The 19,946-nt window shown below is 40.7% G+C and overlaps 1 protein-coding gene across 1 annotated transcript in view; it reads right to left on the bottom strand.

Annotated features, from left to right (window-relative positions):
• myo15aa (myosin XVAa) overlaps positions 1-19,946 on the bottom strand; it is a 46,759-nt gene that overhangs the window by 20,122 nt on the left and 6,691 nt on the right. The window contains exons 6-33 of the mRNA XM_075453932.1: positions 19,667-19,763; positions 19,148-19,251; positions 18,978-19,041; positions 18,766-18,879; positions 18,525-18,686; positions 16,889-17,002; positions 13,983-14,041; positions 13,573-13,696; positions 12,479-12,574; positions 12,051-12,182; positions 11,818-11,943; positions 11,422-11,499; positions 11,138-11,295; positions 10,995-11,040; positions 10,781-10,905; positions 10,021-10,138; positions 9,693-9,868; positions 9,262-9,346; positions 8,182-8,235; positions 7,914-7,995; positions 7,413-7,543; positions 5,803-5,898; positions 5,177-5,412; positions 4,310-4,500; positions 3,773-3,845; positions 3,359-3,550; positions 3,146-3,255; positions 1,595-1,686 (exon numbers count right to left, since the gene is read on the bottom strand). Of these exons, the coding sequence (XP_075310047.1) occupies positions 1,595-1,686; positions 3,146-3,255; positions 3,359-3,550; positions 3,773-3,845; positions 4,310-4,500; positions 5,177-5,412; positions 5,803-5,898; positions 7,413-7,543; positions 7,914-7,995; positions 8,182-8,235; positions 9,262-9,346; positions 9,693-9,868; positions 10,021-10,138; positions 10,781-10,905; positions 10,995-11,040; positions 11,138-11,295; positions 11,422-11,499; positions 11,818-11,943; positions 12,051-12,182; positions 12,479-12,574; positions 13,573-13,696; positions 13,983-14,041; positions 16,889-17,002; positions 18,525-18,686; positions 18,766-18,879; positions 18,978-19,041; positions 19,148-19,251; positions 19,667-19,763 (3,235 nt within the window). The remainder of the gene's footprint in view (positions 1-1,594; positions 1,687-3,145; positions 3,256-3,358; positions 3,551-3,772; positions 3,846-4,309; positions 4,501-5,176; positions 5,413-5,802; positions 5,899-7,412; positions 7,544-7,913; positions 7,996-8,181; positions 8,236-9,261; positions 9,347-9,692; positions 9,869-10,020; positions 10,139-10,780; positions 10,906-10,994; positions 11,041-11,137; positions 11,296-11,421; positions 11,500-11,817; positions 11,944-12,050; positions 12,183-12,478; positions 12,575-13,572; positions 13,697-13,982; positions 14,042-16,888; positions 17,003-18,524; positions 18,687-18,765; positions 18,880-18,977; positions 19,042-19,147; positions 19,252-19,666; positions 19,764-19,946) is intronic.

Below are 19,946 nucleotides of genomic sequence, written 5' to 3'. Positions count from 1 at the left end.
CATTCATTCACAATGGAACACAAGAAAGTTTGAAAAAAAATAGATTATCTTCAATCCGATGGTAGCAACACATCTTTAAAAAGTTGTGATAATATCGGTTTCTATTTGCTCAATAGCTCTGGGTATTCTTTGTAGTAATTTGCCTTTCATGATGCCACAAATGTTTTCAGTGGAAGGTCTGGGCTGCAGGCAGGTCACTCAGCACCTGGACTCTTCTACCGTGAAACCACGCTGTTGTAATTGCTGCGGTATAAGGTTTAGCATTGTCTTGGTGAAATATGCAAGACCTTACCCGGAAAAGAAGTCATCTGGATGGGAGCATGTTTTGCTCTAAAATGATTGCTCCCTTCCAGATGTGCAAGTTGCCAGTTCCTTGGGCACTAATGCATCCCCATACCATCAGAGATGCAGGCTTTTGTACCGAGTGTTGATAACAAGTCTAATGGTTGCTCTCTTCTGTAGTCCAAAGGATATGCAGGATTTCCAAAAAGAATTTCAGATTTAAACTCGATCACAGAACAGTTTTCTACTTTTCTTTTCGGCCCATTTGAAACGAGCTTTTATCCCGAGAAGACGGCTGTATTTCTGGGTCATGTTCACATATGGCCTCTCAACAGAGCTTTAAACAGCACTGTGGATGGCACAGCGAACTTCGTTCACTGACAATGATTTATGGAAGTGACCCCGAGCCCATGCAGTTATTTTTATGACAGAATCATGCCTGTTTTTGATGCAGTGCTGCCTGAAGGCCAAAAGATCACAAGAATCCAGTGTTTATTTTTGGTTCTGTCACACGCACACAGAGATGTCTTCAGATTCTATAAATCCTTTGATGATATTATGTACTCTATATCATGGAATATTCAAAGTCTTCACAATTCTATGTTAACAAACATTACTTTTAAATCTCGCTCCCCAGTCTTTAGATGCAGTTTTTTGCAGATTGCTAAACCTTCATCCATCTTTACTTCTGAGAGACTCTGCCTCTCTCGGGTGTCCTTTTTATTCCCATTCATCTGATACCAATTAACCTAATTAGTTGCAACAAGTTTCTCTGTTTTTTTCATTTAAGCACCACTTACTTTTCCAGTATTTCAAAGCTAGTGTCCAAATTCTTTTGAGATGTCTTACTGCCATCGAATTTAAGATGAGCTATTAAGCTAAATCACTTCATTCTGTTTCTATTCAGACTTTATACAGAGTTCCAACTTTTTTGGGATTGGAGTTGTAATTATGTATTCTGGATTCCTTTTTTTTCTCACTTTGTCACTTGCTTGATTAGTCCGTGAATTAGTCTGTTTTTGTCAACCAATTCACTGTCAGAATAAAAGGTTCCTCAATCAACATACAAAACCATGCACTGAAATGTAGCTGCCACCCACTCAATGATGTGCATATACTCACATTGACATGTGATGTGTACTATATATATGCGACCAATATAAGTTATAGCCCAAAAATCTGAGGGCATAAAATTGTGTTTGATGCAATGGACCGTCTGGCCTGCTGGGGTAACACCAAAGTATTTCCAAAGCAAAACATTAAATGGATTCATGTCATGTGTAGTTTACTGGAAATAAGTGTGCGCACTCACTATGCTGTTGTCTGACAGTACAGGGTCAAACAGGCTGTCCAGGTAGCGGTCCATTCCTTTCTGAGTCTGACCATCACTGAATGCGTCCGACTCTGCAGGACACAAACGGACAGCAGCCAGGTTTTACACAGCGACTTTACACTTCATATTCAGAACTTATAAATAACCAAATGTCTCTCCAACAACTTGTTTATATTACTAATCTAAACAGTCATTCTGTTGAGTATCGTTTGGTTTCCAATACCTCCAGGACACATTTCCAGTGGTTTTTCAGAACTTTTCGGCATCCCTCTTATTGGTGTTTTAGACATTTTTTTCTGTGTAACATCTTGCAGCTCTCTCTATAGGTTCAATGCTACCAATGTGGTCTTTAACCCCCCCCCAAACATTTTCAGTGAATATGGCTACTCTGGGACTCCCCAAGTACAACACAAACAAAATAATGTAGCCTCACTTGACGTAATGTAAATTCTCACAAATCTGCATGATCTGAGAATGTTTGAAGTGTAATCCCTTAAAAAGTCAGTAGGATTAAAAAAATTTGAACTCAGTATATAGTCGTGCTTGAAGGTTTATGAACGACTTAAAACATCTGAACAGTTTTGTACAAATGTAGAAGAAGATAAAGAGAAGTTAGCCTATCTCAGATCACCGATTAAATCCCTAAAAATTTCTCTTTTAATTAGATTTACATATTCAATTGTTTTTCAAAGAAAAAAAATCCTTCTCCTACACATATCCCCTGCAGCCCCTCTCTCTAGCCTTTATTGCACAACAATGGCACCATATCAGTGCAGAAAATATGTATAACTCAGCGCTGTCTCAGTGCTGCATCACTGTGTGCTCATACACAGCAAGCCGGCATTGTCAAATCAGCTGAGTGACACCAGCATCACCTTGTTTGCCCTTTCACAACAATTTGGCTCTGTTTTTACCTTTGTTGCCAGCTCAGTGGCACATCAATTTAATTCTCCCTCTGTCTTTCCACTCAGAACACCAGTGTGAAACAGAAGTGTGTCAGTCCCACTTTGAACATGCTGTGTGGAACAGGCTTCGGTCCCACGTAGGAGGAGGCCTGTTTGGCTGCTCCAATCGAAACAGCTGGTCAGTAAGTGAGTTCATACTTGTACACATCCACAACATGTTTGCAGAAATTTATTACGTCATTCGTCATTGACGGGGGGGGATCCCCCCCCCTCCCCAAAAAAATCATTGTTTATCCTGCAAATGGCTACAAAGCCACCAATCCTCAGTCAGAATAACTACGTATTATTGGAAAAGTGTGTGAGAAACAGCAAAATCACAAAGAAACCCAGGGTAACTTTTATCCAGTCCTTCTCACACTAACTAATGTTCATGTACAACATCAGGAGAGCAATAAGCACAATGATTTAAAGTGTGCATCTGCTTCTACCAAGGAGCTGCTAAAATCCCGAAGGGTTCAAAACTTTCAAGCACCCCTGTACACTTTACAATTGCCTGTTCTGCAAATAAAGCGCTCTTATTCATCTAAGTTGTGAAAAGTATTTTTATTTGTGTGTGTTTGTGTACCACGACTGTAGTAACCATCAGAATCAGGCAGGCTGTGGGCTGTTCTGCTGCTGCTGAGAGGAAAGGAAGGAAGCTCCTCATCTGACTCAAAGCCACTACCAAACAAAGTTCTGAGAGAAGGGAAGAGAACAATGTACTTTGTTAAATACTGTCTTTGGTGTAATGTACTGTATTGAACGCCAAAGTGTCTACGTTTATATGTAACACACTGACAGGCTGGCATTAGCTCTGACTCTAGCCGGGTTGTCAGTGCTGATGATGAAGTAACTCTTCTGCTTTGGGAAGTCCATAGGGAGCTCGAGGTCTGCAATCAAGTCCAGCACGTAGTCATGTCCCGCCAACTCCACCCACTGGCCATGCTCTTTCATCAAAATTGAACTCCCCCTCCACCAGTCTGACACTCCCCTGCAAGACCACACAATTCAAATGTTCAAATATTTTCATCCATCTCTTAATATTAGGCTCAAAGGAGCTGTATAACTATAAAGAATGCAACGATTAGAACATTTGATCATAAACCCGCAGACATTCTTAAGTAATTTACAAGGCATGTATTGACAAAAAGATATTCCACCACCCGCACATTTTGTATAAGCTAAGTGAACATTGAGTGTATAAAATTAGCACCTGTGACGCAGGATGTGTCCTGCTAAATCCTCTCCGCTGGTCCATGAATGGACTGGACACAGGAATGACCCTCCTGCAGAGGAAGATAATCAAATAAACAAACATCCTGGCCTATTCAGTTTCTTTGCTGCTTTTAAATCAGACCAGTTGATTTGATATCATCAACAAACTGTATCTAATGTGGACAATTAAGACCATCGAGCGCAAGGTCCCATCACCTGATCCCATCTGGCAATGAATAATCAATGATCCGGGGCTGTAATTGATCCTGATCCCACACAATAAAGGTGACGTGTGCCAATTTAGGTGGGTAGAAGGTGAGCATCTTTATGTGCAAGCATAAATCAGCCTTTACACTTTCTTTTCTGCTGAAGAAAATTAACTGCAGCAAAAATATATTAACATACCAATATATAAATGATGACAATTTGAAATATTTTTAATTTCTTTGCAGCAGTTTGGTTTATCTTCCAGGAAGAGCAAAGAAGATGAAACTCAAAACTGGATAATGTAGCGTTTAAAAGAAAAGTATCTCACCATCCAAACAGTGCAGGTGCAACACCAAGTTGGCCTTCTTCCTATTGGCCGTCCACTCAAGCAGGGACAGTGGATAGGTCCGTGCAGTCTCGGGGGTGGAGCCCGAGCTAAGCTGCGTCTTCTGATTGGCTTGGATGAGTCTGTGTTGTAGCAACGCCTGACAACCCACAGGAGCGTGGTCCGACACGAACCTGGAGGGCAAATATCAAATCAGGTTTTCTTTTAAAGAACTCACATGATACTTATTTTTAGTTCCATATTTTTTATTTTAGGATACTTCTTGAATTAATGAACATTTTGGTGTTCAGATAACACAAAAGCATCTTGTGTCCTCTTTAAAGGGACATTTCAGTTTTATTTCTACGTGGGGCAGTGTGAAGCACTTCTGCTTAGTCTGCTTAGTTTTATGCAGCAGTCAGATCATTCTAAGTTTGGAAAAGCACTGAGGGAAGCTGATTGGCAAGCCAAGCTAGCATCAGCATAAAACAAGGACATGAGAAAAACTGATTTTTCACTATCTGAAATCACTCAAACCTTATAAACCTATAGCAATTTGAGAAATGCTATTTTGTCGATTTCTGCACTGGTTCAACTAAGGCCCCAGGTTAGCTATTTTTTTGACCAAGTGTGTGTGTAGATCACTGCTTGTACTGGGGCCGTGCTCTCCCTACACATCATTCTTCCTGTATGAGGCGAAAAAACAAACCACTGTAAAAGTCCTCAGTGTATTGTTCACTCAAATCACTGCAAGTTTAAGGTTTAAGTCATTTTTGTTAGCAAAAATGAGCTTTTCTCCAGTCCCCATTTTGAGAGCGACATTAAATATTTTTTATCTGTATATTTCATGATCATATATTCCTTCCTCACTTCAACAGATATTTGTCCATCTTGGCTGACGGGGCGAAGGTGCAGACACACGCCAGCAGCAGCAGCCATCCTCTCTCTGCATTGGCAGAGTTCGTGTTCCTCCACACCTGATTGACAACCTGAGCCAGGATCTCGTCTCGTAACCCTGGAGATGACAAACCCCTTTGGATAATATAATTCCCAAACATGTTTTCCTGTGCCCCATTCAGGTGAGGGTCCCCCATGAATCGTAACACCTGAAGAACACATAACAAAGGTAAAAGATTATTACAACTACGGACTGGGTAACATCTTCCATAGCATTGTTTTACCACACTTTAGCTTTGCTGTTGTGTGTCTTTTCTTTCAACAATCATGAAGAACGAGCAACAGCAGCAATTATAAGCTATCAAAACAAACGGACCAACACACTAAGAGTTTTAGTGATCCAAAGTACAGTTTGAGCATTACAATGCGTGAAGCTCAACCAGGTCCAGCTCAACGTTTCTGTCATGTTTATTACGGTTAGACTTACAGTGGGCCATTCTTAGACACAGTAGAATAATTATTCAATTTAAACAATGAACGACAGAGGGATTCTAAATTAATTCTACATTGGACAGTAATAAGAAAAGAGGCCAGTCTACCATGTTGAAAAGCTCAAGAGCCTCCTTTCGCAGGTCCTCCTCCAGCCGGGTCAGAGGTGACTCCAGAGGGGCCATCAACATCCCAAACTTTGGTTCCTGCAGCCAAAAAAGCATTAGTGTTGATGTTATTTTTACCCTGGACTTAGATTTATGGGATGTTGGAAGGGTCTGACCCCCTAAATAAGAGTAAGACTCCCTAAAAAAGGGTGGAGACAACAGGTTTGGGGCACTGTTGCAATTCATTTGACATTTATGGATCATCTGCTTGCCTTACTCCCATCACTGCAGTGACTAGTGTCAGAGGAGCAGTGTAAACCAATGGAGACACTGGAAATCAATTAAAGTTACTAACCTAGCTACAATCTATTTTCTTGCATTCATAATTTCTGAATGAGACAGCTCTAAAGGTTTTATGATGAGTGCTAACATAAAAGAGGGAAGCCAGAAGAGTGCAGCTAAACCCATAATCTGTGAATAATAGATGGAAATGGTCACCTAGCTTTAGAAGTAAAGCTAAGGGCAAAGAACATGAACGTACAACAATGGCCGCGACTGGCTCCACGCATCTGTGGTTCCAACTCTCATTTAAAAAAGCCTAAACTTTTCTCACTAAACAATAAGTCAATAAGTGTCACTAACTCATTCAATCTCTTATCAATGAGCTGGCGGTCCTTGTTAATCTAATTCCGAAACTGAGTAACTGAGTATTGGCATGCAAAAGTTTGTGTTTGAAGCTTTTACTGGCTAGGTGGACATGATTAGAATCCTAAAGGAGTGACTAAAGCCATTTGATGAAGACAAGCTGGGATTTTCACTTGAGGTGCATAATTAATAAAAAATAATGGTTTCCAATGGTCATAAAACCAAACAAAAAACTAACCAATCCAGGGATAGCTTTAGCAGATGGCTTAACATTCCTCCCTCTGGTCCAATTGCTAACTTCCGGCTCCAAAAAAATCTAAGATGGCAATGACCAAATACAAAATTCAAGACGGATGATGTCACTACACCTTCATCCACTTCCTATATAGACTCGATGTTCAAACCACCATAAAGTAATTTGTTATGAACCACACCAAAATCCAACCTTTTCAGGTATTTTCTACCTTGGAAAGTGTCTCGTAGAAAAAAAACAAAACCATGTTCTAACGGATCTTTTCCAATCCGAGCCATATATGTCTTACTTTTGAACTGACAGGACTGTATCCCAAAAGGGCATCTGGACCGTTACAGGAGCTACAATGTGGAATGTTGAGTTCCTCATTACAACACATCTAACTTCATCTTTGACATATTGATAGTCTTTGGAAGCGGTAGAGCATGGTGTGGGTTTGTGTCTGAAATGTATGTTGTTCTGAACGTGTAAGCTCTTTTCGTGGCAGTTTTGCTCTAGAATTCCTTATTGGTGCCCTCTGACTTCATCAGTGGTACATTTTGACAATAAAATTTGACAAGACAGGGTTTATATGTGTCTACATCTAAGGAACCCGACAGAGTTGATAGGATAGTATTAAAGCACATACACAGCATGTTCTATTGAGTATGTTTCAAGCTTGTCTGCAAGAATGAATCTAGGTGTTATACTGCGTGATTATGGTGATGCATCTCACCCTGAAATAGATCTGTGCAAAGCGGTAAAAAGGGTAGTTGTTGATGTCCAAGGGGAGAGTGGGCTGAGCCTCTTCTTGGATGTGAGGAGCTTGAAGCAGAGCCAGACAGTCTGAGTGCAGCTCCCTCCTGACTGAGGGGAGACAGAGATGAGGGCGAAACACAAGTCAGCCAGGGTACATACAGCAGCATGGACTCCCTTAAAGAATGATATAGCATGTTTTTTTTCTCTTGAAAGGCAGAGCAGGCATGTTATTTTTGGCCCTCTTTTTAAATGCCAGCACGGTCCTAATTTTTCCTTATTTGGTTTATTTATTAACTGATGCCACTCCGGTCCTGCTCTGTCAGCCTAATTAAACCATTTTCTAAGTTGATGCTGTATGTCCAGATGAGCGGAGACACACTGAAAGAGCTGACCACAGTGCTCTCAGACCCTTAGTTCATGAATTATATGTAAGTACAGCATGTGATGACACTGATGGGGAAAATGGACATCTAAATACCTCCTGCTGCCTGCAGTAACGCGCCCAGTTCTGCAGGGATCACCAAGTGTGTGACATTAACCACCTCCCGTTTGGTCAGCTCCTGAAAGAGATAGCATTGTTCATTTAACCGTGAAAAGACAAGGAGTTCAGCAAGATTCTCCCTTCAAAGCTGCACACGGTTGGCGGTGAATTATCCCCACTGTAGAAACCAAGTCTTGTGGGAAAAGAATGAAGCCTACGACTTTTATGGAGTCCAGCGTAATGTCAGTCCAAATTCTCATCTTACCGTCTCTCTCCTCTTCCTGTCTTCTTCAGCTCTCCTCTTGGCTTCAAACTTCATCTGGGAACAGATCATACACTGTAAACACTGATAACTGTCCTGGCTTGCACAAATTAGGAGACTCTGCTTGGTTATTACTGTAGCATTATCTACTTTTTATTAAAGGCGAGGTAGGGGATCTTTTTCTGGAACATTTTTTTACGTATTGCTTGAAATACTCTTCACACCCTCATTGCAACCAATTAATTAAAAGTTTTGACACAAATATGAAAAGTTTTAATGGCCTCTAGAACGTACAATCTAGGAAAAACAGTATCCAATCATTGTGAACGGACCGTTCACAATGATTGGATTCTGATGCCGTCTATCAAACTGCAATCTGCTCCTCCCTCCCCCTCCCCCTCCCCCTCCCCCTCCCCCTCCCCCTCCTTCCCCCTGTGCACGTACCCTGCTCCGTGAACGAAGCTTGGCAGGAAGCTAAACTAGAGCCAGCTTGACTAGCATTTAGCATTATTAAACGTATAGGTAGCATAAACTAAATACTAAATACTAAATACGACAACGATCGATGCTTGCTGTCAGAACAGCGCTCGTGCACTTTCGTGCTCGTGCGCGTTCATGTACTCTAGAGGCGTGCCTTCGGGGGGAAAGTGAAGAAAAGGGTTGGGACTTTTTACCTGTGTATTTTCAAAATGCAGCTTTGCTGGACTCAAAATCCAGGATCTCCTACCCTACCTTTAAGTTAAGGTTAAACGTTAAAAGTAGCAACAAAGGAGGCAGTGGGAGGCAGCAACGCATCAAACTGTGCCTAGTTTGTCCAAAAGAAGAAAACTGAACTGGAACCTCTGGGTACGAATGCTGATCTTTCAAAATAATCATCCCAAAACAGGTCTGGCGCCATAAATCTATATCTATAAGTGTTGGATTTGCACACTTCGTGCTTTTATTTATTTACTCAAAAAAGAAATGCAAATCCACAACACAAAAACGAATCTACTTGTTTTGTTACTGGCTACTTTGTTAGATTTGCCCTTAAAACTAAAGAATAATAATGGAAAAAAAAGTTTTAAAGGAGAGTGCGTGTACCTTGATGTATTGCTTGCGGCTGACATACATATGGACAAGAGAGCGGAACCGGACCAGACTCTGCCTCATTTTCACATAGCGCTTCCTAGAGGATGAAGTGAGAATCAATTTCCTATAAAACTTTAACTTGCTGTTTCCACCTATATTCAATTTCATTGATCTTATTTCCTCAGAAACCTTTTGCTACACACTTGGAAAGGGAAACTCTATGACTGTGCTACAGATAAAGCACAGAGGCAGGCCTTCTGGATTCATAAGGTTGCAATAAAACAAAGTGATTCTCTCTGTACTTTACTTCAATATCTGTCCAACACTCAGTCAAACCTGGATAGAATGTGGGACTCTACCAGGTTTGCTGCCTTAATCCAAAGGTGTAGTTAAAAGTTTCATAATGTGTAGAAAGGTTTTAAGATGTCTGTGTTCATGCTCACCTAACAACGAAGCCCCGGCACTGCGCCTGAAATCTGACCATTTTGTAGCGGAATTCAACATAGCGTTTCCTGACAAAGAACATGCGGGTGTAACGCTGCAAGGTGAGGGCGGCAATCTGACGGGTTCGCTCTCGTTTACACTCCAGCAACTGGTAGATGTCCTCCTTTAGAAACAACTGCCATTCACACGCATGCATATGCATACACACAAGTACAAGTTGCAGAAATGAGGTGCATTACAAGGTCAATTACGGAGTCATAACTCTTCCACAGTACTATGGCAGGATAAAATTGTGGCACTGTTTTTGGTCTAGATGCACCACCTCACCTTGGTAACACCAACATGGTATGCTCCTGGTCGGAGGGGGCACAGTTTACTGAGCAATATCACACAGTTCTCTCCGTTTGCTGCTGGAAGCTCTTTTATCCCCACCAGGGACTTATACCTAAGGGTGACACACAACGGAAGTTCAGATCTTTTTTAACTCTAGGAGACCCTCTCGAAAAAGCTGCTATTGTTCTCTGTCGACCATTTCTTTGACTAGTTTGTTCTATGTTTAGTAACATTGTTCTGTTGGAGCGTGCAGTGTTTCATAAGGCCAAGTGTTTCCAAAGACTGGCTTCCCCCAGAACCACATCTCTTACGATCATTTGAGGTCCAAGGCAAAACACTAAGACTTGAGGAAAACGAGCAGTTCTGGTACCAACATCTGGTACCAAGGACAGAGACCCAAGCCCTCCAAGAACTCTGCCTTCCATGAAGGAGTCTCTTCTCCATGAGTCTCTGCTCATTTGAATGAAGGGGAAAGCTTTTGGACCTGAAAAATTGAGTTGTGTAGACACAGTGACATGTTTTTTTCACCCTAACAATACACCAGCTAGCTTTGTCAAAGTAAGCAGCATCATGAGAAGAAAGAAGTAATCATCAAATAAGAAATCATCAGAAACTTACAGCCAAACTGTAAAAGAAAGAATTTACAAAGCAGCAAAGCCAAAGTCCAGCCCTCCAACCTCAAGTACTTTTTAAGTCAAAGATTTGACTTGATTGTCTAAACATTTCAGGAGGGATCTGACATTCTGTGTGTTACCTGAAGATGAAGACGTAGAATGGCATTCTAACAGGATATCCCTCCCTTCGGATCCGTATGGTCTCCAGGACCCCGGAGTGCCGCAGCTGGCTGCTGACCAGGTCATCCTCAAACACACCTGGTTGCTGAGCACAGATGTACAGATGCTTAAATATTTGAACTGTTATGCATGTTCAGTAAGTGATCAAACATACGGAACGGTTTGAAGGTCTACCTTCATATTATTTGGCTTAATGCAGCGAACGAAAAATGGGTTGCACCTGAAAGGAAAGAATTGTTTTTAAATGTGTCAGTTTTAGTCAGTTTCTGTGTGTCCAAAGCCCCTGTCTTTGAGCAGATACATTACATCCACTTCACCTCTCCATCTTCTCCACCAGCTCCAGCAGGGACTGTTGGAACTTGCTGCTGACGGTGGTGGCTTGGTACTTCCTGGTGACTGAGCTGCTCTTCCTCATGTGACCTCCTCTCTGCTGACCCATGACCTCTACATGAACCAGGAAGAGGTTTGACACCATCTGGATACATAGAAACCCACACACAGCGTTTTACACATTTGACAGCAAGTGCTTCTGTTCACGTGAATCAGATTGAGCGTGTCCTTTTGTGTGTGTGTTGATAAAAGAGGCTTCGTTCCCACTCACCTTGTTCCTGCTCTGAATGAACAGGTCCAGGACATCCTGTCGGACCTGATCATAGTTCTTATCGAGGAACTTGTAAACCTGCGTCAGTGACATTTTACATTATTAGACGATACTGTGTTCAGCATCATAGTTACTCTATTTAGTTTATCTATTTACCATCTCCTAATTGGTCTGAAACAAAGTGCTGGACAAAGAGATTGACCTTACACTAACACGAGTTGGCGCTAGCAACATTTTGGAGCGCTCCATTTAACAGCTGCTGAAAAAGTCTGGCATTCCTGTGGCCATGACACTAGCAAGGCTGAAAATGTGCACTTTAACATCATGATATACCAGCCAATCTACAAACTCAGTTCCAAATTGATTGACCAATAATAAAAAAAAAACGATGTGTACCTGGTAGGTGACCCGACCAGCAAAGTGCTTGATGGTGAACTCTGGGATGGGCATCTTTGGCTTAAGGTACAGTGGATTGTTGCCATGGTGATAGTGACACTTTTGGAGGAAAGTGTGGTCTGTTGCCTGGTAACAAATTAGCACATTCTTATTGGCATGCACCGCGTGTTAAGCTGTGTGTGTGACAGATGTTGCAGGGTGCCCAGTCTCTCTGCATGTCTAACAATGCTCACTTGGGGGAAACAGCTCTGGTCATCTAGAATCCTCAGTATCCCATGAGGCTTAGCGGCAATGAGGTCGATGCAGGGTTGGTTGTCGCTAAATGCGATGTCCTGCCACGGGATTTGTTCTCTGCTGTACTCCTCCTGCATGGGCATTACAGTGTTATTTCTATTTCTGCCAATCAGTTGATTGGGATCCACTAACGTCCTTGTATGCATACTGTAGGGTGGGCACAAACATCAATGCCAATTTTGCGCCTGCATTCGGTGTTTCTTTGGCACCATTAATGTTTGCATTTGTCACAAGAAGTGTGTGTGTGTGTGTGTGTGTGTGTGTGTGTGTGTGTGTGTGTGTGTGTGTGTGTGTGTGTGTGTGTGTGTGTGTGTGTGTGTGTGTGTGTGAGTAGATGAGTAGCGCTGCAGGTGTGATGTGGACTCGCCTGTTCTTCTCTGAAAACGATCCTGTTGAAGAAGAATTGCAGGTACTCGTTTGCATAATTAATGCAAAGCTGCTCAAAGCTGTTGAAGGCCAGATCCTGTTGACACAGACACACACACATACAAATAGTTGGGGAGTCCTTATATCTCATCTTCCTGTCTATAGAGTGACTGTTCAGTGTGTCCCTAAAGGGTGTCACAGATTAAGAGAGTGGCAAACGGGTGGATGGATGCCCTGTATCTTTTCCTGTGTGGCCAATGAGTATCCACTCCCCCCTACTGGTAAAAAAAAAAATGTGCCTCTATTCCAACAATGCACAAACTTTTAATCACAGTCTTGACAAGGATATTCTGAATTCTGAGGGGCAGTCCAATCAGACAGAGTCCTATAGGACAGGCAGGTGACAGTCAGTCAGTCTGTCTAACCAACAGTGCAAAAAACGTGCATTAATCTCTGTGGTGTGCAACAATCTTACTTTAATAATCTTAATCTTACTTTATACTTTAATATATATATATATACGTATTATTATTTATTAGCATCATTATTGTTATTACTATTTTCATTACTATTACTGGAATACTACTATTATATTATAATATTATTTTTATTATTATTATTATTATTATTTTTATTATTATTATTATTATTATTATTATTATTATTATTATTATTATTATTATTATTATTATTATTATTATTATCTTTATACGGGTGCTGGTGTTGGGTGTTTTCCACTTTTGTCTCTTCTGTACATTTCTGTATATAACAGTGCTAAGCGTGAATGAGATGGAGATTTCAATTTCCCCGAGGGAACCTTCTAAAGGGATTAATAGAGTTGTCTATCTATCTATCTATCTATCTATCTATCTATCTATCTATCTATCTATCTATCTATCTATCTATCTATCTATCTATCTATCTATCTATCTATCTAGCTAACTCTGGTCTTTTGGAGCTTGAGGTCAATAATAAGTAAGGCAATTCTGATGATGTCCATGTCCATAAGGTATTTTAGTTAAATGAAAGAAAACACAGCCACATGTAGTGGATAGCAATCTAGATATAAAACACACAAGTAAACTTTGCCTATACCTCAAATCCGTAAATGTCCAGAATGGAGATGGAGAGGGTGTGTTGGCGAGGGTACACCTGAGCGTTGATCCTCTCTGTTAACCAGTGGAACAGTAACGAGTACAGGATCTTGGCAACAGCATCTCTGGGAGAGAAGGAGTTGTGTGTGAAAGATGAAAAATAAATTGCACGGGAATATCAAGTATTTGAATGAGGACGAGCTAATCCCATAATTATGCGAACTTGATCCAGATCAGGTTTGTAATAGGCAAGAACTGATGACTCAGAAATGACTAGAGAATTCCCATGTAAATGTTCATTTACATGGGAATTACATTGGTGAGTGGGAACAAATTCTATTTAGCTGGTAATCTCCTTTCAGAAAGGTAGTGCATGTGAAATGTTAGTTCATGTTGATTATTTTCTCTCACCTGGCATCAACAGCACTTTCTACAGTGAGAGGGGTGTAGATTTTGTCCCTCATCGTCTCCTGTAAAGAAGACAGAAACAATGCAGAAAGCCTTTACGTTTTGGCTTTGTTGCCCCAAAAATGTCAGCATCATAGCATATACTTAGAAATACTTTTAAGAACCCCTTATTTCAAAGCTTAAAGTTCAAATTTGAGTATTCCAAGCACAATTACACCAACAGTCCACCTTTTCAAATGTGTGACGACTGAGCTTGGGTTACAGTTCCCTCACTCTCCCCTTTTTTTGCACCTCGGGATGAGAGGCCTTTATCACAGCAAGTAGGACAATGCGATTGTGTTCTATTCAAATGTCCCTAAACTGTGACATGTGACAATGAGCCTGCATGGAGAGTACCAGGGTCATGAAATTGAAGGAGCTAAACTAAATGCATCCATCCATATTGATTTGATCATTTACACCTTGTGTTATTTCTTCTGGGACATTAATGTCTTCAGCGTAACTGAATTTTGGAAGTCTACCTAGTTATCTGAAAAAAGCAGGACAGTATGTCCACAGCATTGGTGGTTAATTTATCTAGATTTCATCTTTTCTTCATATCTCTCTCATATCTCATATATTTGCTACCTTTTAGCGATCCCTTCCTTCCTTCCTTTTTCTTATATCCGCTGCATTTAATGTCAGGGGCCGAGACTTGAAGTCCAATCAGATAAAGAAGGATTTGAGACGTGAGAGCTTCTCTTGCCAAAACGCACCTGACCATCACACAAGTGAACACACACCCACACCAACGTGCACATTTCTCCAGCCAGAGGAAATGAGTTCAACTGACTCTCCTCTTCTGTTACATACACACCTTTGTAATTAGAAATTAAATTATGCAAAAGGCTCTCGCATTGCTTATACGAGAGTGTGTATGTGGATGACACAACATGTGCTGAGATCAAATGTACTTTTAATGTATTCCAAAGCCTGTTTTTCCCTTCTCAACATCCTCATTTTTGTTAGAAGCATCACAAGGTGGTCAGGACGAGTGGGATCCCCCTTTTAAACTGGACAGAAAAACAAGATTTTGGATGAAAATACATGGACTGTAAAAGGCTTGAGAAGAGGACAGGCTATATCTTTGACTGAAAACATATTTTTTATATCCAGATTTTGACTTATTTTGACATTTATTAATATTATATAAATGTAATTAAAAAGGATTTACTGTGGATGGACAACTGGAACACTGGTTTGGCTCACTGCGATGCCCTAAAGCCAAATATATCAAGACAACTGTGTTATTTTTGTGTTTCTAGCTGGAAAAATCAATTTTTTTGTTCTATCTCTAAACTTGGTCGCACCTCACTGTATTGGTTAATAATGGATATACTGTGTAACTGAAAAAAATGGTTATTTTTTTTTTGTCAATAAGGCTTTTGGAAGTCCTGCAATTTAACTGCCTTGTACAAAGAAGTATGATGCACTAACTTCATCACTGCTACTGGTTTAGAGGACAGAAAATCCAGTGAGGTCAGTTATCTACATTTTTTTTTTTCAATCTGCTTTACTGACCACTTTTTTTCTAGAGAACTTGCCCTATAATTTGAAATACGTGACTTCAAATTTTGCCAAGCAGCACTTCCGTAGTTGTTTCTCTTGCGTGAGGAAGGACAAAACATATATAAAAAATCTGGACATGTCAACCTTCCTTCAAATCCCTGGAAATAAAGTCTCAGTCTTTGGAGTACAAAAGAGATTCCTGCATTGGATTACGTGAAAACTGGAGGCATAAAAACTCCAAAAACATAACTGAAAGGTCCCAACCCTCAAGCTACAACTTAAGAGTTGCTATTTATAAAAAATGCACGCTACCCTCTGATACACAATGATGCCATCATTGCCTGAGGCATTATTCCACAGTTCCACATAGCTCAAAAGTAACAGTATGAATATGTGCTTTTTTTTATATCCCTGCACTGGATGTGAATAAGATGTGCGTCTGTGTGCAAGTATCCATGCTTGTTTACCTGCTGTACGTATGTGTGTAAACCCAAATGCTCAGTGTTGACCTGATTTCTGCAGTTACTTCATGAGTAGCTGATAGAAACTGTTGTTGTTTTCTTACGTTGTACGAAGTGATCGTCTTACCAGACAGACGCAGAATCAGCCCGTGACTTGCAAAAACTGTGCCATACACGGGGTCAGATGAGATCTGAAATCTGTCTCTCATAACGAAATGAACGAAAGAGTAAACACGATGATAGCAGGAGGAAAGAAGCTAGGGGTTAGAGGCGTGAGAGAAAATGAAACCTAAATCCAGACAATGATTCAGCATGAAAAAAAAGTTGCAAAACTGACACTTCACTGTCCCATCATCTTCACTCTTCATTTTAAACGTGGAAATCATTCTTGTTTAAATGAAAATCTATTAGAAATAAGAAATGTTGGAATTATGTTTTAAACACAATACTCCAGGAGTCAGATAAATGTCTGCTCACTTACCAAAAGCAGAGGGACATGAAGCACTACACCACAAACAGCTGGTGTACAGAAATATCCAGCTTGTGACTTGTGGCAGCAGTTTGTTTCTTCTTTGTCTGTCTTTCTTTCACTCTGTGTGTGGGAGCAACACATGTGTCTCCTTTGTGTCTGTGTAAGTGACACTGGGGGCGATACAATACCTTTAATGTAACCACACGTGTGTAAGCAGGACAGAGAGGCTGGCATGGTGCCAGGTTACCTTCCTGTTCACCTTAGATGAGTCAAAATGTGATGTGAGTGACTGACAGCCTAATAAACAACCATCCATGAATGGAGGAGGTGGTAATTTTTTGCATATCATTTTCAAGCAGGCGTTGAAATACATTTTTGCATGTGTGAGATACCACAACAATGCACGTGAAACATGGTTTGATACTGACTGTGACTTTGTAGGTGATGGCTTTCTGTAGTCCTTCTGGTGAGATCTGCAGCAGCTCTGCCACCACTCGGATCTCCTGAGCGCTCACCACTGACGCCACCTCCTGACCATCAGCCTGCAGCGCAGCAGGAAAAGAGAAAAGCAGAAAATGGATTGGATTTGTTGTCTGTTAGAAAACTCGTTGCGCTGTTTTTAAACACGGCAGGAGTTTAAGTTAAGTCTTTTTTTTTTCTTTTAACCGATTTGTAGTTTCTTTACATACAGTTGTGTGAGAAGGAAAGTAAACCGTGTTTCAGCCCCAAGGTTTTAGGTATCAGATGTGGGGTTTTTTTTCAAGTTATTTATTTTTTTTATTCATTTTTATTCATATTCAATTTTAGTTATCTTTTTATTGGTAGCAGGACAAGGAAGAATTTCACTGCACATTGTACTGTGTATGATTGTGTATGTGACAAATAAAACTATCTTGAATCTTGAATCTTGGGTTAATCACAAAGCCCAGGAGAAGAGACATCAACAGTGATCTTAGAGAACCAGTTGTGGCTGCCCATCAATCTGGAAAGGGTATTAAGGCCATTTCCAAACTCCATTATTCTACAGAGAGAAAGATTAGTCACAAGTGGAAAACATTGAAGACAGTTGTCAGTCTTCTCGGAAGTTGACGTCCCTGCAAGTTCACCCCAAGGTCGGACCGTGCAATGCTCAGACAAAAATGACAAAAAACCCAAAGAGCAACATCTCAGACTCTACAGACCGCAGTTAGTATGTTAAATATTAAAGTTCATAAGAGTAAGAAAAAGACTGAACAAGCATGGCTTGTTAAGAAAGTCTGCCAGTCGTCTCCATTCTCTCTAAGAAGAACATGGCTTAGGCCTACAATGTTGCATCTGAACAAATCACGAGACTTCTGAAACAACATTCTTTGGACAGATGAGACCAAAGTGGAGATATTTGGTCATAATGCACAGCAGCACGTTTGGAGAAAACCAAACACATGCATAACAACACAAACACCTCGTACCAACTAGCAAGCACGGTGGTGGAGGGCTGATGATCTGGGCTTGCTTCGCAGCCCCAGGACATGGACACCTTGCAGTCACTGAGACAACCATGAACTCCATCTGTCTTTTTCCAATCACTTCTGTTCACTTCTACCGTTGGATTTACATTCTGGATTTACTGTTTTGGACTTAATGTCATGCAAAATATTTTGTTTGTTATTTAACCGAGTCATAGAAAGAGCATTTTAGTTCTGCCAGCATGCTTCCTGTGTTTGAGTCTGCACTTCGGTACCCTATCATAAACAGTCATAAACAGTACTGGTATGTAAAAGGTTTACTTTCTTTTTCACATGACTGTGAGTGTTTTTTTTTTAATTATTATTATTATTATTTTTTATTTTTTATTATTGGCTAGATGGGGCATGCCATCATAATGCATCACAAATGTATGCAGTACATAATGTACTGTTGTATCTATAATTGCATTTTCGTTAACAGTCTCCAAATAGACCATTAGTGCCCAAAATAACATGTAATAACTTATAAAGAAAGATCAGACCTAAGATCCAATGTGAGTGGAGGGAGCAGTAAAAATAATGATGATAAGATGCAGAGAGGTTGCTTTGCAAATACTACCTCGTGCCTCTGAAAGTAGACATTGCCTAGGTGGAGGATAGAAGAGAGGACTCTAAAGGTAGCAGACTGGTCTTCTGGGGTGAAGCGAAGGATTTCCATCGCAGAAATCAGACGTCGGAAGTCATCGGCATCATTCTTTCCAGTTATCCCACAATCGCCTCCCTGTGAAGAGAGATAGATAGGATGAACTGAGGAGAAAATCCAGAGAAGGGCTGGCATTATTCTGCACACTATCTTCTACCTGGTTGAGGTAATAGTAGGTTTCAGCCTCTTGCAGATAGAACGCCTGCTTCTGGTGAGAGGGAAGACCTGCGAGCATCTCATAGAAGATGTGATAGTTCCTCTCATCTTTGGCCTGAAGCAGACAAAAACATTTGCCTCGGGGTCCATATACAGACAACTAAATGTAAGACACACAGACATCTTCTTGTTTTACGTATCAGCATGTCTCACCTGGAAGACAATACGGGACTTTTCCAGTAGATACTGAGAGGTTATGGCACCGCTGATCACACCACTATACAAATAAGGAGACAGAGGAAATTCGAAAACAGGAGTTGAATCAGATCAAGGAAGAGATGGAGTGAAATAAACTCAAATTTTACCATCTATATAATACTCACTCCTCTAGAAAGACCTCTATGTATTTCCCGAAGCGACTGGAATTATCATTCCGCACAGTTTTGGCATTTCCAAAAGATTCCAGCAGAGGAGCTGCCTCAAGAATCTACCAGGCATTAAAACACGCAGTCAAGTGTTTAAATGCACAAAAAAGCTAAATAACACACTGAAGTAAATGGAAAAAACATCTCCACAACATAACATGGGCCAATCAAAATCTAAAGTACTGATTGTTTCAATATTTGTTAGAAAACTTACAAGAAAAAGTTCATATAAAGTTATAGTTACACACCTACCCATAAATGAAGATGAGTTGTAAAATGTAAAGCGCAACGCACACAGTGAATTCACCTACCTCAATCTGCACCAGAGGTAAGCCACCACAGATAAAGAGACATACACAGAGAAATACACAGTCATTACAGATTAATCCCAACAGGAAGGTCTCTGTGTGCGCTTGTGTGCATTTGCATGAAAAAAAAAAAATCTGAATCTTACAGCAGCACTTTGTGCATGTGTGCGCGTACCTGTTGCACGAGATTGGACTTGTGATGTATTGCCGCAAGGTAGCGAAGGACAAGTTTGGTGGCCTCTGTTTTTCCAGACCCACTCTCCCCACTGAGACACAGGAAGACAGACTTACCACACATATACAAAATCCCTGTGACCTTTAAATTCATGAATAACTATCCCCATGCTCTGCCGAAATGGAAAGGACACAATGCTCTTCTTTTTTTTGTATCAAGTTGACCTGGCAATTGTGGATATTCGTAGCTCATGAATATCCTTTGAAATCCTAAC

This window comes from Odontesthes bonariensis, chromosome 21 (genome assembly GCF_027942865.1).
Source record: "Odontesthes bonariensis isolate fOdoBon6 chromosome 21, fOdoBon6.hap1, whole genome shotgun sequence".
NCBI classification, from domain to species: Eukaryota; Metazoa; Chordata; class Actinopteri; order Atheriniformes; family Atherinopsidae; genus Odontesthes; species Odontesthes bonariensis.
The sequence above is the reverse complement of the archived record's forward strand: the minus strand, read 5'-3'. Positions and strand labels throughout refer to the sequence as shown.